Below are 17,440 nucleotides of genomic sequence, written 5' to 3'. Positions count from 1 at the left end.
ATTTTTAACATGGTTCCCTATAGGCCTAAGCTTGCTGCATGGTCACAGCTTTGAGCACAGCCAGGGTTAAGGTGCATACCCAGAAAACCACCCACAGACAGCTGTTTCGACCTTAATGGGTCTCATCAGTGTGGGGCTGGTTAACTGGGTATGCAAAGAAGCTATGGGATAGGCTATACCATAATAATACAGGTTAAGTTATGGTGAGTAAAAAAATGTGACAAAAACCCTCCACAGGAAAGCAAATATGCAAATACAACTGTATGCTCATATATATATATATATATATATATATATATATATATATATATATATATATATATATATATAACGTTAGAATACATCGGAAAAAATTCAATGCCAGGAAAAAAGTTGGGTCAAAAATGTTTTTGTGTATACTTTTTAATTAAACACATGCTAAATTGGGAAAATTGTTGAATGGTTTTTGTTTCTACTCCCACAATTAAAAAAATATATATATATATTTCAAGTTAAGTATTATTAACCACATATTGTCTTGAACATACAGCTCAATAGCTTGACGTGGTATTAATGTAATGTTAAATGTAATTTTCTTTTCAAATTGGATAAATATATTTGCTTACTTTTTTGAGAGACAGTGCATTTAAATTTTACCTACCAATGACTATATTTCCAACATGTGAGTGACAACGGGTATTAATTAGATTGGGAAAACATTGGAAGATAAAATAATGATACAGCATATGTTTCAAAGTAGGCATATTTGCTATACTGGAGTTGTTCAATGTGTACTAGATGCCTTTTCTGCGCAGTGTCTAATTCAGGAAGAATGCTATCTGAACAGATTGGAGATACTTTCAACACAGTTTCCTGTCTGGAATGAAAACAGAGAACAGCAAACTTCTTGAAGCATGTTCATAAAGAACACAAAGTAACAATGATTACAGGCCATAAATAGATACAAAACATGTTGTTCTAACTATATTATCTGAACAACAACACCTTTGTACAGTAAATACGATAACAAAAAAAACGCACTGATTGCATTACAGGCAATACCTAAAGAAGGGGAACCCAGCTCTGAAATGTTGTATATACTCTAAATCAGTAGTTTCCAACCTTTTTTTGGATAAGGAACCCCAAGTGAAATTCTGAGGAGCCCCCAACCGTTTCTAATAGTGCGCCTGAGATCAGATGCATTGTAAGGAACCCGAACCCGAACCCTCTCTAATTGCGAGTCTGAGATCAGTTGCATTCTAAATGTGTCTGTATTTGATACAGTTTTCAAATAACCAAAAGTTTGCAGGGAACCCTTTAGGGACACCCAGGGAACCCAAAGGTTCTTAGGTACCCTGGTTGAAAAACACTGCTCTAGATACCTTTAATAAGACGTGCTTACGATTTTCTTTGTTTGGTAATACTCCTGTGTCCCATATGCCTTATTTCTGGGAGTTTTGGAAGACCACTCCCATACCTTGCTTTTCACTTGTCTATTTGCTTGCCACTCTCATTGGGTATATATACACAACACAATGTGAGTCCCCGCCACTTCTATGTTGGTCTTCCCACTTTGTGAAATAGGTTGAGCAGCAGGTTCTGTTTGTTTGTACACTTTCATTGGGTTGTCGGATAAAGCTACAAACCTCTAGCTATCAAATTGTAAATGTGCTCTAGTTGCAAACGTTGTGTGGCTTAAATCTCTCTTTGAACACATGGACCTTTTGTTTTCACTGTTACATTTATTGGCTCTCATATTAAAGATATGCTTCTTCAAATGAGAATGCGGATAGGCTTTCTCCACGCGATCCAAACTGGGACACTCACGTCAGCTTTGCATACAAGGACCACTGACGTACACGTTATTGTTTCCATCAACAAAGCATACTCCCCGATATGCAATATCCCTTGACAGCACTGGACAGGTTGAGGGTCCAGCAAGCACTTTAACCAACCACCATCTTCCAATTATAGTCAACTGTTTTCAAAGGGCTTCAGTAGAGTTAATAATCATAGGGATGGTAAACCCCAACGCAGCCCCCTTGGTCTTCGTTTAAATACCCGACAGGGGCAATGTGAACTAATGGCAGTGATTACAGTATGTTTAGTGGGTCACATCTAGGTTGATTACATATTCTTTAAAAAAACAACAAACATTACAGTGAGTATTTTTTAAATCATTTTTGTCAACTTTCAATGTTTCCCTGGTAACCGTATGCTTCAATTTTCAATCCTTCTATGATCGTTCCTGTGATAGGAGTGTGGAAACGCCTTTTTAAAAGGGAGTTCTAGTAAGGCCATTATTCTCTTTTGTCTCACTGAGATTTGATAACGAAGCAATCATTAAACAAAGAGTTAAGGTTAGAGGCCAATAGGTGTCGAAAAACAAAATGATTTGCCACCATGCTGAGCGAGTTGTGACCACCAATGACACTAATCACACTTTCCGGTAACAAGTCTACATTCTGACTGAAGAGAGTTGATGTGTGTATTTGTGTCCTATGTTTGAGAATATAGGTGTCCAGGCAAAATAGTTGTAGTGCTGGTGGGCCAGGAGATTCAGAGGTGAGGCCTTAACTGCTCTCCTCTCTCAGTACAAACCCAGAAGACGGGTTGTGTCGTGAGAAGCAGCATTCCCCTAAAGTCAAGCCAAAGAAGCTGAAGACAAGGGCACATCCAGTAGGAAACAGACGGGAGAGTAGGAGGCACAGGAGAGAAGATCAGGGGTTTACAGGGGAGAGGGAGATGTTGAAGGGAAATGAAATGAAGGATTGAGAAAGACTGAAGGCTACCACAATAACCCTCATTTTTTAACCCCATTACCCCTCTTTCCTCCTGAAATTTGGCAACTAGAGGCTACAGGTGTTTCTATTCTCAAACCAGCATTATACGTTTCAAAGCAAACACAATTATATATATATATATATATATATATATATATATATATATATATATATACAAATACAGCTATATATATATATATTTATACACAAACACACACATATATATATACCATTATTTTAAGTGTTGTATGTATGTATGTATGTCTTTATTTATATAGCAAAGAATGTGTGGATTCTTGCTACACAACAAATTTTAAAATAAAGAATTGATACATTTACCGATATTGTTTATGGCACAATAAATTATTTTTTTTCATTCAAATCTGTGTGCCCTTGTGCGGTAAATTGCACTTTATTTATATAGCGCCATTAATGCACATAGCGCTTCACAGCAGTAATACATGTGACAATCATATCAATAACAAATAATAAAAATAACACAGTGGGAAGAAGTGCTTCAGACATAATAGTAACATTTAGGAAAAGGAGTCCCTGCTCTGAAGAGCTTACAATCTAATTGGTAGGTAGAAAGAACGTACAGAGACAGTAGGAGGGCGTTCCTAGGAACCTCTGGGTTCTCCGGGCATCCCTAAAGGGTTCCTTGTAATTTTCAGGTCATTTGAAAATTGTACAAAACACAGAAGAATTTACAATGCATCTGATCTCAGACGCGCTATTAGAGAGGGTTGGGGTTCCTTACAATGCATCTGATCTCAGACGCGCTATTAGAGAGGGTTGGGGTTCCTTACAATGCATCTGATCTCAGACGCGCTATTAGAGAGGGTTGGGGTTACTTACAATGCATCTGATCTCAGACGCGCTATTAGAGAGGGTTGGGGTTACTTACAATGCATCTGATCTCAGACACGCTATTAGAGAGGGTTGGGGTTCCTTATAATGCATCTGATCTCAGACGCGCTATTAGAGAGGGTTGGGGTTACTTACAATGCATCTGATCTCAGACGCGCTATTAGAGAGGGTTGGGGTTACTTACAATACATCTGATCTCAGACGCGCTATTAGAGAGGGTTGGGGTTCTGCAAACTTTGACCATATAATTATAAGGTTCCTTAACCTAAAAAAAGGTTAAAAAAAAAACACTGATATACTGTACGCACATACAGACACTTATTTATACACCTACATGTATATTTCATTGATTATAGTGACACTCCACTAACAAACGTGTACTACTCGGGTGCTTTAGCTGCAAAACAAAAATGGATATAATATAGAGTAATAGCAGGCACACCAGGACTTGTGCAAAAATGCAAAAAGTTGATTACGAATGTCAATGTTTCGGCTCTCCAATGAGCCTTTTTTTGCCTTTTTTTAAGAAAAATTATCCTTGGAGAGCCGCAAAATTGACTTAGTAATAAACTTTTTTTCAAAAGATAGAACTTGGTGGTTCCCATGATGCGTTCCCTTTCTAATTAATATATGCCAACGTTTGTTTTAGGTGTGCCCCGTGCATTGTTATATATACACATGCACACACAAGATATTTTTTAATAGGTACAGTTTGCTCTCTCACCTTTTAGAAACAAGTAGCAAGGGAAAAACCTTATGAAGTCAAAATATAGATATTGCGACTAAGAAAAAAAAAAAAGATTTCAAACATTCATACATTAAAGGTTAGGTGCCTCTGCTAGGTAATTCTGTGTGCTGCTGTATATCAGGGTGGCTTTAGAACCTCTGTGAAACAAAATGTTCTTTGGCAGATCGTCACTATGCAACAGCTCTTGTCCAACAAAAAATGAATTTCTTTTAAAGTGCATCAAAACCAAACGCTTTTAGTGTACCTGGTGCAGAGACAATAGTGAGAGCACACTGAAATGCTCTAATTATTACAGTAAGTGAAACCAGTGCAACACATTTCAGTGTATGTGTAATGAGATTTGCTTAACTCCTTCACTGCCAAGAAGCCAGCAATTTATTGCACTGTAAGTTGTTTGAGATATCTCTCTCAGGTTATCGTATTTGCACTGTACAGCATAAAGCAGAGGTAATGATTTACACCTAAAACCTTGAGCTGTGTGTGAGATCATACATTTCCCTTCAACTCAAGACAGACTGCAGATGATGTAATCCACAGCATTGTTTCTAGAATGCTTGTAAATCAAGAGAGGGCTATACAGTGTTATCCATTACTTTCTGCAAAAAACATTGGTGCCTTAGCCAAACCATATATTCCCTGACAACAAGTTACAAACAAAAGGATCTAATTGTACAACAGATTCACACCAACAACTTAAAACTTTCACTGCTAATGCCCCAAAATGTGAGTCAGAAAACAAACACACACACACTTCTATGCGAGACACACACACAAATAATCAAAAACAAATACTCAATACCGTTCTGTGGCTAACATATACGTGTGTGTGTATGTGTAACACACACACACACACACACACACACACACACACCTCTTACACCAAAGTGGATTGCAGAGTTTGTGATGTAGATCTTCTTACCGTGCCTGTGAGTGGTTACTATTTGAAACCCAGTGGATGCAAAATGAAGATTGCTGAACTTTGTCATGATAAAGCGGATCCTGAAAGTGATAATTAAAGTGTGGGACGGGAAACCCTCACTTGTCCCTGCCAGCGGAGGACAGAGAGACATGTTGTGCAGTTAAAGCACAGTGAAATGCAAATCAATTAAAATCACTTAATGTATCCATTAGAGAGCATCATCGGAAAATACATAATCATCTTAAGTACTTATGATCTTTTCCTCGGTGTGTGCAACCATGGACACCCTTGATGGTCCTGGCTGACATACTGTTACAGCTAGGTATCCCCATACACATTGGCTGGCCCATAATGCAGAACCCAGATGTAGTGTATGGGTGCAGATACTGCAGACACATTGTAACTGCACACTCATCTGGAACACACTCAGGCAGGCTGCTGAAATCATGTCTGCATTTCTTTGCTTTCCCACAGACCACAAGGTTACTGACCTTCCTTCAGACTTTTCTGGCTGTTCCCATCAAGGCATTCCTTCTCTTTCAATGGATCACAGTCCCCGGCAGGTATAATCTCTGGAAAGCCCTGCTGCTGCTGCTGTTGCTGCTGCTTCTGCTGCTGCTTACTGCTATCAATCATGGTGAGATTCCTTGGCAAAAGCCAACATAGGCAAATGAATTGGGGGGTTGGAAAAAAACCGGAGACTGTTCGGTTCTTGGAAAACCAACAACTGAGCGATTACATATCTGAGCAACCGAAAGAAGTCCTGGTTGTCCCTTTCCAATCAGACTTGTTCATATAGCAGATCTCCCAGACAGGGAAGTAAAAGAGCTGTGGCAACAGCAGAGTCAAAATCCCACCCCCTTCCTAGAACATCTCTCCTCCTCCTCCCAGCAGCAGCAGCAGGAGCAGCAGCCCTGGCTGCCTCTGAGTTTTGTGTTACTGTATTCACAGCATAATGACCAGAATATCTGATCCACACTGGCTCCAACCTTAATAACAAATCCAGCAGTTAAAGAAGCAAACCGCTGTTGCTAAAAAAAAAGACTTGCTGGCCATTCTCTCTAAACATACTTTGATTTATAACATGTTTTACCAGGAAGTAATACACTGAGAGTTACCCCTCGTTTTCATACTGCCGAGGGTATTGGAATGAGTGTACATCGTGCACACAAGAACATTCAGAACTTGTTACAGAATATCACTAAAGAAAGAGCTGCTGATAATGAAGGGAGAAGGGGGAGGGGAAGGGGGAAGGGGGAAGGGGGAAGGGAAAGGGGGTGAAACTTCTTTAAAAAAACAAAAACTTGTGAGAGTTATATGAAGACCTGATATTTACCATCAATGGGTAAATAAGAACGTGCACTTGAGCTCACTTGTACATGATATCTAGTATTTAATGCCATCCATTACTTTCCAACGCACATATAGTTCTGAGGCCTGTGCACAGCCACACTTGGGGTGGAATATAATTTATTTAGAAAAGATTTTACCAGGAAGTAATACATTGAGAGTTACCTCTCGTTTTCAAGTATGTCCTGGGCACAGAGTTAAGACAAATAATACATGGTTACAAATACAGTTACATAAATGAGCAGGGTATACATTATATACAAGACATTGCGTGCACAGTTAAAGAAAATATATGTTATGGGCGTATGTAACAGTTACAGACCAGATTAAAATGTGAGACAGCCTTAGGCTGCATCCATAGAAGGACAAGCAGCGCTGAGGCGTGCGGACGCTCCGCACTGAGCCCCTGCATCCTCAATGAGGATGCCTTGAGAGGGGGCTCACTCGAGCGTCCGTAGGCGTGCGGAGGCTTTGGAGTTTTCAGCCAAGCTGTTTTTCAGCGCGCTGTCGGGTGAAAACATCCAATCAGCCTTAAGCAGCGTCAACGTCACGGCGCCGTGACGTCGGCGCCGTGACGTTGACGTCAGTGTGTCTCGGGCGATTGGCCCAGCGATGTCACTGCCCCGCCTCCAACCACCTCCCCCCAGCTCCCTTCGCGCACGCTGGCTCGCCTGCAAGTCCGTGGAATCGCGCTGACTGAAGCAGACGAGCCTCAGCGTTCGCGCGCCTCCGCTCTCCCCACCCCTCTATGGCCCGGGCCTTAGATTTGAAAGAACTTAAACTGGTGGTGGATGTGAGAGTCTCTGGTAGGTTGTTCCAGTTTTGGGGGGCACGGTAAGAGAATGATAGCACACTTCAGATGCAGTGATCTGCATTGCAAGGGAAAATACACTTTAATAATTTACTTCGTTATTACAACAACTTAAATGTATTTCATATAGCGCTTTTGTCCCAATGGAACTCAAAGCGCTTCACAAATACTGTATAGCGCGCAGTACGCAGCACATAGGAGTGTTATAGACACAGCCCCTGCCCAGAGAGCTTACAATCTATGTTTTTGGTGCCTGAGGCACAGGGAGATAAAGTAACTTGCCCAGGGTCACAAGGCGCTGACACCGGGAATTGAACCAGGTTCCCCTGATTCAAACAAATTTATAAGGAGAAAGGGATCACATACAGTAAATGTAAGTGAATCAATTTCAAGTGTGTATTCCAGATCAATACATTAACCATTACACACCTACAACCAGAAATGGTTCTACTTAAAAATAAATACAATCTGATAAAAACACATTATCTAGAGTCATGTTGAGATCAGGGCCAATAGTTCTACTCTCTATTATAAAGCAGATTTTAGCTTCACGTTTGGGTAAATAAATGCCAACCATGGAAGATAGAGAGAGAAAGAAGAATCAGATGCTGACACAGGATCTTAATCGGCAATAGGGTTCCTTGTTTAGTCAAACACAGGCTACATTATACATTACAAAAAGGCCATAAATGACAAAAGACCTCCAAGTGTAAAGTGGTTGAAGAACACATTTATGGAGTACAGGTTTTTTTTAATGGCTTTTTAATTCAACCTGTAAAAAAAAATAGATTTTGATATCACAACAATAATATTTTTCTCGGTTTACTACATGCACCTAATTATCCCTGGACTAAAGTTATACATATTTAATGGCATAATATCACGGTGATTTTATCAGAACGGCTTCATGGCCTCCATTTATAAACCTATTAGGCATATCTTAAATTATTGTTGCAGTGAATTAGAGCCTGGTATAGTTGTAAGTAGTGGCTTCCACAGAGGGTTCCACGTCACAGTTCTCTATCTGTAAAAGCTATGTTTAGTGTACCAATAGTGTCTAAACTAACTTGTGAAAAAATGGCTGCGACAGACTAGATATGGCTGGTGGCTACCATCGAAGGTTCCACATGTCAATGAGCTGCCCATGAGGATAAACAATCAGAACAGCATACCACAGAAACTACAGTGCTAATACTGCGTCTTAGGTGATATTGTGAAAGCGTATCTCCGTAGTAGTTACATCTGAGCTTGGCTATAGTGAGTGCTTACCTCTGTGGACCCACATCTTTGTTAACTTGCTGAATAGTTGGTATGCCATGTCACAGGATTAACTGCCTGTATCAGGCTGAAGACGCTGGGATTCTCTCCTTTCTCGTGTTGCAATAACCTTTTCCCTGACAGCATCCCTCCAGTACATCAACTACACAGAGCTGGACAGGGACCACCTTCATGTCTGTATATCTTCAATTAGGAAACAGCTATACAAATGGTAGGATAAGAGGTCCATGGCTGATTGCTTTCATTTTGCCACTCCTGTAATTGTCTAGATAGAAGTTACACTACAGAATAAAACACTTCATTGCCAAAGGGTCCAGTAATACAATGGATGCAGTTGTGGTCATCTACAGTAGAAACGGTTCAAATGGAAGGAAGGGGTAAAATGGACTGGTAGCTGGAATATTCTCTTAGCCAATACAGGGTATAATTTCAACACAACAACCGCTTGTTGATTCCCTCTTCACAAATAATTTAAACAGAAGCAGATGTACAGTGAAGTACAGTCACACAGTTCTTGCTGTGCACAGCTTGTGATCCTTGCAATGAGTGGGCAGAAACAGTTACCACTCAACATTTTTTAGCTATTCCTTTTTATCATACATCTTGGACTTCTGTCCACCACATGGGGGAGGGGTGGGGGGGAACAACACGTTTTGAACTGATGCATATTTCTATTTCTTCCTTAATGCCTGCACACACCCACACGTTCTCCTCTGTGGGAACAGGTCTTCTGAGATGGGAAAAGACTGGTTACAATAGAGAATACGTCTCCATTCGGAACATATGCTTCCAAAGCACGGAGATGAAGAATGGTGTACTTGTATGGGAGTTCCATGAAGTCAAAGCACATTGTCTTGTATGAGCATCCATGCTGTCATTTTATTTATAATATACAATATGCTTAATAGGTTCTAACATTTAGAAGCAACCCCCCCATCCCCCATATATTTATAATGCAATTTGTATTGCTTCTAGTAAGAGGAAACAGTATAGCTCTTTAAGTTGAAAAACATATATTTCTATCCCAAGCTTTTCAAAGCTACAGTCCCCTCTCAAATGAATTTAAAGCTTAATGTTACGATCCAGTCTCGTTCCTCAAGCGTGACCCTTTTTGCTTAGCTCTTGTGGTTTGTATGACAATCCCTGGTGGCAATTTGAACCACTTCTCTGCCAATGAATGGCGGAATGCATCGCAGGTACTCCATTTCCCAAGCTCTATTTTCAATGGGAAATGGAACAATACGAAAAACAGGGTTTCAAACGGTATCAAAAAAGAATGTTTGCGGTAGGAAAAGTGTTTTAATTCTGCATTGATTTATTAGACACTTATATTTTCAATGATCTAGAGCAGTGATTTTCAACCGGGAACCGCTCACACCTCAGAGGTTACGCGGCCGCCGAGGGGTTGGAGGGCGGGAGAAGAGCTGGAACAACTCTCCCAGGCCAGGCGGTGTAGCAGCACCCCACGCAGCAATGACCCAGCAGCTCCGGAGTCACTGCGATCCTTCCTCTGCCTGCTCCTCTCTGCACCGGAAGTCACGTTCAACTTCCCGCTGACAGGAGGGACAAGCGGACCTGCGCAGCACCACAGGCCCAAAGATAAGAGAGAGTTGTGGGTGTTTGTGTGTGTGTGTGTGGGGAAGAGTGTAAGAGAGTGCAAATGTAAGGGGGGAAGAGAGTAATTGGAAAAGAAAAGGGGAAGAGAGAGAGTGAGTATAAGGGGGGAAGAGAGAGAAAGGGAATGTAAGACCACGGCCTCAGTGATCCGGGTGACCCGCAGCGTCTGGCGGCACGTGCACCCGTTTCAGCCACGACCTGTGGTCTGCAGTTGTGTTTGCAGAGCAGGTTGTGTGGCCTTGACGTCACCTGGCTGGTTCGCCCTCATTGGCTGAACCGCCGCCGTGTCGTGGCCAATGCCTGGCCGCCACGCCAAAAAACTAAAATCTTGGCTTTCAGTCAAGGCGGTTGCGCATTGCGCCTTGAGCACATACGCACACACGCCGACTGGGGCCTGCCCAATAGAGGGCTGTGCCTTGTGTGTGGCGCGCTCGCCATCGTGCACGCAGCCGTGGCCTCTGGGGACCTAGCCTAAGGGGGGGGGGAGAGAGGGGGAGGGAGTGTGATATAGAGAGAGGGGGGAGAGCATAAGGGGAGGAGAGAGTGTAAGGGGGGAACAGAGAGGGGGGAGTGTAAGGGGGGATCACAATCTAATTCTAGGGTTCCTTAACCAACAAATAGGTTGAAAAACACTAATCGAGAGGAAGGCAAGAAAGAATCCCAGGGCAATATATGTCAATACAAAAAATAAGGACTGTCTCTACTTACTCCAACAAATGGCTCTCTGGATCAATGCTGCAGTGTTTCATTTAATGAGGAATTGTACTCAGCATTGCAAAGCAGCACTGAGAAAATGTGAAATGATGGATATCTTCAAAGGCCGGCTGTATCCTTACTACTCCATACTGTATCCTTACTACTCCATGCTGTATCCTTACTACTCCATGCTGTATCCTTACTACTCCATGCTGTATCCTTATTACTCCATGCTGTATCCTTATTACTCCATACTGTATCCTTACTACTCCATACTGTATCCTTATTACTCCATGCTGTATCCTTACTACTCCATGCTGTATCCTTACTACTCCATACTGTATCCTTACTACTCCATGCTGTATCCTTACTACTCCATACTGTATCCTTATTACTCCATGCTGTATCCTTACTACTCCATGCTGTATCCTTACTACTCCATACTGTATCCTTTCTACTCCATGCTGTATCCTTACTACTCCATACTGTATCCTTATTACTCCATGCTGTATCCTTACTACTCCATGCTGTATCCTTACTACTCCATACTGTATACTTACTACTCCATGCTGTATCCTTACTACTCCATGCTGTATCCTTATTACTCCATGCTGTATCCTTACTACTCCATGCTGTATCCTTACTACTCCATGCTGTATCCTTACTACTCCATGCTGTATCCTTACTACTCCATGCTGTATCCTTACTACTCCATGCTGTATCCTTACTACTCCATGCTGTATCCTTACTACTCCATGCTGTATCCTTACTACTCCATGCTGTATCCTTACTACTCCATGCTGTATCCTTACTACTCCATGCTGTATCCTTACTACTCCATGCTGTATCCCTGCCATCTCGTCCATCTTAATTAAGTGTCTATTTATTCATTACAAGAGGTTTGCGCCATGTAGATAATTTGCGGACATCCCTTATGCTGAAGATGATGCACAGTGAGGTCCATTTACTCAAACCTCCCGGGCTACAAACGCAGGGGAAAAAACAGTAGGAAAAACAGCCATATTCATTGAAGAAAAGGAATCCCATGGAAAGCAATGGGAGCCTTTCCTGTAATAAATAAGGTGCAATTCGTTTGCACAGACTTTACCCCGGTCTTGCAGCCGGGTAAATAACCGCCTGCAACTGCTGACATTTTAAGGAATCAGCAATGTAAACTCTGCAGGATCACTGTTTTTTAACTTGAAATAGTTCCTTATTGTAAGCGTGAGTACGGGCCCCTGCAGTGCTGAAAGCGCTCAATGTCTCCATTCAACAACCTTTAGTTTCCATTTCACAAAAGATCTGCTTCAGTTGTGGTGCCTTCTTGGCTGCCACAGGGGATCTGTGCATTATCAGCGAGAGACATCTTATCTGAGAGATTAGTCATTAAACATCCAAACAAAATGCTACCCTCATACAAGTCTCTGCAACTCTGGTATGTAAAGTATGCTGTCCTATCACTGTTGTCAATATAAGCTACACAATAGGTTCAAGGAAACAGAATTGGTATGGAAAGAAATGGAGATAAAAGTGAATATACATGCTAAATATACCTTACATAATATACATGTTATAGACACACACATACTTTGAGAGCTCAGAAAGCACAGGTATGTCGCTCTGTGTAGGAGAATGTACAGTATGATAGATGTATTTTAACTCCCAACGTTGTAGGTTCAATACCCATTTAAAATGCCCATGGTCTGAAGTTTATCACCCTGGTCCTTTGGTTATCTATAATAATATTTATTTTGTCTAACAGCCCCAGCAGCAAGAAAACTTTCAGCTCTCAGCGAATCTTCGCATCAAAAGAGCTCACAATCAAATTATTTGTGCTTGGGGCACAGGGAATAAAAGGTCAAAAAGGTTTGATCTGGCTTTTGCCACATCAAAGACCAGCGCCTTTCTTACTAGGCCACTCTGCTTCAATACCAGACTTCAGCTGCCTACAATACTGTTCATCTGTTCAGCCCACCCCGTTCTGTAGAAGCTACAAAAATGCTGCCAGCATTCCAAAAACCAGGAGGTGGCTGCACCAATGCCTCTACATTGTAATTTGTAAAGCACGTTGGCATTAAAATACGCAATGTAAACATACATTTGTATATATTAAATCTGCATGGAAAGTAATATTCCACTTCTTACTGTACATACACCAGTGTTTCTATGCAGCAAATCTGGCTTCCTCCAATTCCCAAACCATTCTCTCTGCGATGCTTCTAGGTCTCAAGCCAAGGCAACATTTGCTCTCTGTTTAAATCTTTCCTTAGTCTGACAAAGTAGAGGGGAGGGGAAAAGAAGAGGAATGCCTCCCACTGCTGAGTACTAGCATGCATGAGAAAAGGGTTTATTTTTAAAAGAGTAAAACATTATGTACTACAGGCGCGATACATTATGTCACCTTCCTTATGCGTGCCCTTCATAACCCACATTTATTTATTATGAGAATAAACTCTCAGACTAATAGAACAGCGAGGACCATGGCTGGGCTTCCAAGTAACATTCTGGTACAAACAAATGCAGCTCATGGGACCAAGAAAAATGTGACCTGGTCAATAAAGGCGATTGGAATGAAATTCCAACAGTATTCATTAAAAAAAAAAAAGAACTTTGCTCCAGCAAACAAGATGCAATCCAAATAATAAAAATACAAATGTGTCACAAATACAAAATGCGCTAAAAAAAAAAAAAAAAAAACTGTTTGGGATCAACCTATATATATATATATGTATCCATTTAGTAAAAACAAGCACTCAAGCGGTTGTGTTATACTTACTGTATATTAAATTACAAAAAATATCTTAATGTCTATTGAAACCTAAGCTACATCTGATTTTATTCTGGTTAATGCTGCCAAAGTTAACTCACAAGCAACAACATAACTGGAATACTTAAACAAATGCAATCACCCGTACTGAGAAAAGCTAACTTTTCTTGTTTCTTTTTAAAATGAAGGTGATACAATATGCTAATTTGTATGCAATTTCCCAGAATCCCTTGCTGCAGTGGAAGCATTGCATGCTAATAGATAATGGGGAAGAGCAGGGTTGCAGATCTGTCTGAGACACGTCAATGTGCTCACAAGTGATATTTTTTATTTGCTATAAAATTAAGATGACACATTAGCTTTATTGGTCCAATCAAATATACTATAAAATAAAAAATAAAAAAATAAAAAACTTTAATTAACACACGTTACGAATACGAACTAAAAACTATACATTCTAATTATGAGCAGGTCATTAAGATTATGATGGAAAAGCAACATGGTGCTAGAACCCCAAAAAGCAAGGAGTGGAATGACACAAAAGTTAAATACTACACATAATATTACAATAGGGACAAGTAGTGGGATGTTCCATTGGAATTATGATGAGTATTAAAATGCTAAACATACCACAGCAACTTATTCTACGACTTTGTACGAATATTACAAAATCTAAATGACCTTAATGATTGTACGACATATACTTGGCTGGCATGAAATGTCATTATAGATGGATATAGATGGATATGCTGTGTGCATTCACTTCTTGTATAATTATTCAGGAACTGTGCTGCATATTACCATCAGGGCATCCAGTTGTGTGCATGTTTCCGAAGTTATTTTTGTTTCAGCTGTCATCTACCCGGACAGACAAAACAAAATGACATTTCTGTGACCAGAAAGCCCATGATAAGTTCCTCTCATGCAATATCATATGTGAACAACCAACACCAACAGTGGAATTCCTAATATGCAGAAAATATCGTTTCCCATGTTGGTGAGTTGGAGGAATCTGGGTCATAGTAAATCTAGGGCATCTGGGGAAAGTCAAATTGAGAAAATTAGAAGCTTCTCCTCTTCAGGAGTCATAAATTTGACGTTTGGAGTTAATGTGTTTGGTATATTATCACTTGCAGCTATACATGTAATTCTACAGGTCGAACCATTATTAGAAGGCCCCACCATTTACAAACAATTACAAATAGGCTACCAATGTACTCTGGAGTGCTGGGTGTTTTTATGATGTTCTGTCCACACACACTGAATGATATGGCGATTGGACCTTCACTCAACTGGACCTCCACTCAAATGGACCTCCACTCAACTGGACCTCCCACTATCTCATCATAAAATTCCAAATGAGACATTTTCCTTTTTCACTTACCCTACTCACCCAAAGACTTGAATCAACATTAGTCCCCTGTTGATATTAATAAAGGAAAAAGTTTGAGCGCAAACTCTGGCAAATTGTGATTACTTCATATCAAAGTTATGCGTCCTTCTTAGTGTGTTATTTGAGAAACTCAAAATAAACTCTTTGAAAAGCAATCAGAATGCCTCCTCGGGAATAATGGTAATTGATTTAACATTTGGTTATTTGATGTATATTACAACAGGGAACTGAATTAAAAATATAGATTTCGCACTTGATCCAATAGAACTTTTTTTATATTTCAAGTCATCTTCCTCCTTCGAATTGGTGGCACGTCACAGTTTTTCTATTTTTGTCCTCTTCCAATTGTACCAGAATCTCTTTCATTATAGCCAATTTAAATAACAGAAATGGTACATGACAATAAAATTAGGAGGGACTGTTTATTCACTACACAAAAGTGCATAGTCCAAACAAACCAAAAAACAATCAAGTCTCGGATAGTCTCGAAAACTAATGCACAGCCTACGAAGTATCAGTTGAAACGAACAGAGAAAAATGCCTGTTCTGGAAGCGAGGTCATAAAATTAGCTCTTTTTGGAGGTAGGGCAACGATAAGCAGAACTAACCTGGAAAACATGGTTAAAACTTTACGACTATTGGAAAAGACCAAACAAAGCCGTTTCAAAGTAACGTGATCGCTACCAAAACAACATTTTGCGATAAGATCATCCAATGGGGCAGCTTTTTAGTTCATTGATTTCTCGCAAATTACGTGGCCAAATAATTCCGCACGTGCAATTGTGTTTGTTCGAGGCCAGGTATCTCATGAACAAAATAGCAGAAAGAGAACTTAAATCAGGGATGAAGAAGCAGTTCAGCAGTTCCAACAGGTACCAAAGAAAACAATCTATTTTTGAGTCCAGCAGTCTAGATTGCTGGTTTAATCTTTTGGGTGCCCCAAGGTGTAGCCGCCACGTCATACCCCAAGAGTACTCGTTTTCTTGGGGAAGACCGTGTCCTGTGTTCCACGATGAGATGTATGGAACAGGGAAATGGAAGAGAATGACTTCTCCTCTACTCTTTCCTGGTTAAGGGATGCCACGCAGTCATTTCGGTTTGCCGGGAGGGGCCGTGGCAGGCTGAAGCCGTGGCCTGTCCGGCACCCAAAGGGTTAAAAAAAAACAAAAAACAAGTTGACATATTCAAGTAAAGTGGCTATTCATTTGTTAAATTGCTTATTAAATGCAGCGTTCCCACACATTGATCAATTACTTTTGGTTTTTCTAGAATCACAGCGTAGAAGTCTCCTGCCAAGTCATAGTGATTAGCGATGGAATCGTTAAGGGAGACATTATATTGTCAACTACAGATGGACTGCAAATATACGGGTTTCAAAGATGTTATTAATGGCTGGCGTGCCAGCAACTTGTTGGCATCCATTTAAATCCCCAACAGAAAGAAAAAAAAACAAAAAAACATTGGAAATTGGGGCTCCCTGGCTCCAACGGTGTAAAAATATTACAATATTGATATTTGATTGCATTTTTGTTTTGACATAACTGCTTTTTACACTTGATGTTATCAATCATCCTGGTCCCCAAGCCAAATATGTACTGAATTAAATCAAACACTAATTACCACAAGTTCACAGACCGTAAAATGATTTGGCTTTCAAGATAGTTTCCCCAAAGGATAAATAAATAATTCTAAACTGCAGAGAACAACGAGAATAGATTAATATTCCTGGAGCACAACAATAGCAAACAGGTCCCTTTAATGAGAATAGTTATTTTTTTTGAGAACAAGCCTGAAGGTATTAAAATACCTCCATTTGCCAAATGCTCTGGCTTGGAGTTCAGAGCAGAGCTTTGTCACTTAAACTGCTACATTGGACCCTCAAAACAAAGCAGATGTTTCCTCCCACGTGTCCTCACAAGAAACTTGTCTGGGAACAATCAGTCTTAAGAACTTAACACAAGCAAGCAACCGAGTGATGGGAATCCTTTTGCTAACATGACCTTGGTCTTCTGTTCCCAGATGAAGTCAGGGCTGTAAGATTTTCCCAGCCAAGATGACGTTAGCTTGCAAAACAAGCAAGAACAACCGGGCCTATCGAAAGTTGTCTCAACCTTTTAAAGAGCACAGGGTCATTTTTGTTATCATGTCCCAAGCAATTCATCAATCTGGCCACGGTTCCTTTTCTAAAGATGCAGCAGTGACATCATTACATGACATATACCATTATTT

The 17,440-nt window shown here is 40.5% G+C and overlaps 1 protein-coding gene across 5 annotated transcripts in view; it reads right to left on the bottom strand.

Moving 5' to 3' along the window:
- Window positions 1–17,440, bottom strand: part of MRTFB (myocardin related transcription factor B) — a 169,708-nt gene that overhangs the window by 61,710 nt on the left and 90,558 nt on the right. Inside the window, exon 1 of one of the 5 annotated variants that reach the window (XM_075566146.1) lies at window positions 13,206–13,293. The exons of 2 other annotated variants lie outside the window; for them this stretch is intronic. Coding sequence is in view for 2 of the 3 variants with exons in the window: in XM_075566144.1 (XP_075422259.1) it covers window positions 5,300–5,450 (151 nt within the window). In the remaining variant the exon portion in view is untranslated. Of the gene's footprint in view, window positions 1–5,299; window positions 5,711–5,790; window positions 6,148–13,205; window positions 13,294–17,440 lie in introns of those variants that run through there. 2 more of the 5 variants (XM_075566145.1, XM_075566144.1) reach the window with 2 other exon arrangements.

This window comes from Ascaphus truei, chromosome 11 (genome assembly GCF_040206685.1).
Source record: "Ascaphus truei isolate aAscTru1 chromosome 11, aAscTru1.hap1, whole genome shotgun sequence".
Classification (NCBI taxonomy): Eukaryota; Metazoa; Chordata; class Amphibia; order Anura; family Ascaphidae; genus Ascaphus; species Ascaphus truei.
This window is presented reverse-complemented; position numbering and strand designations above follow the sequence as displayed.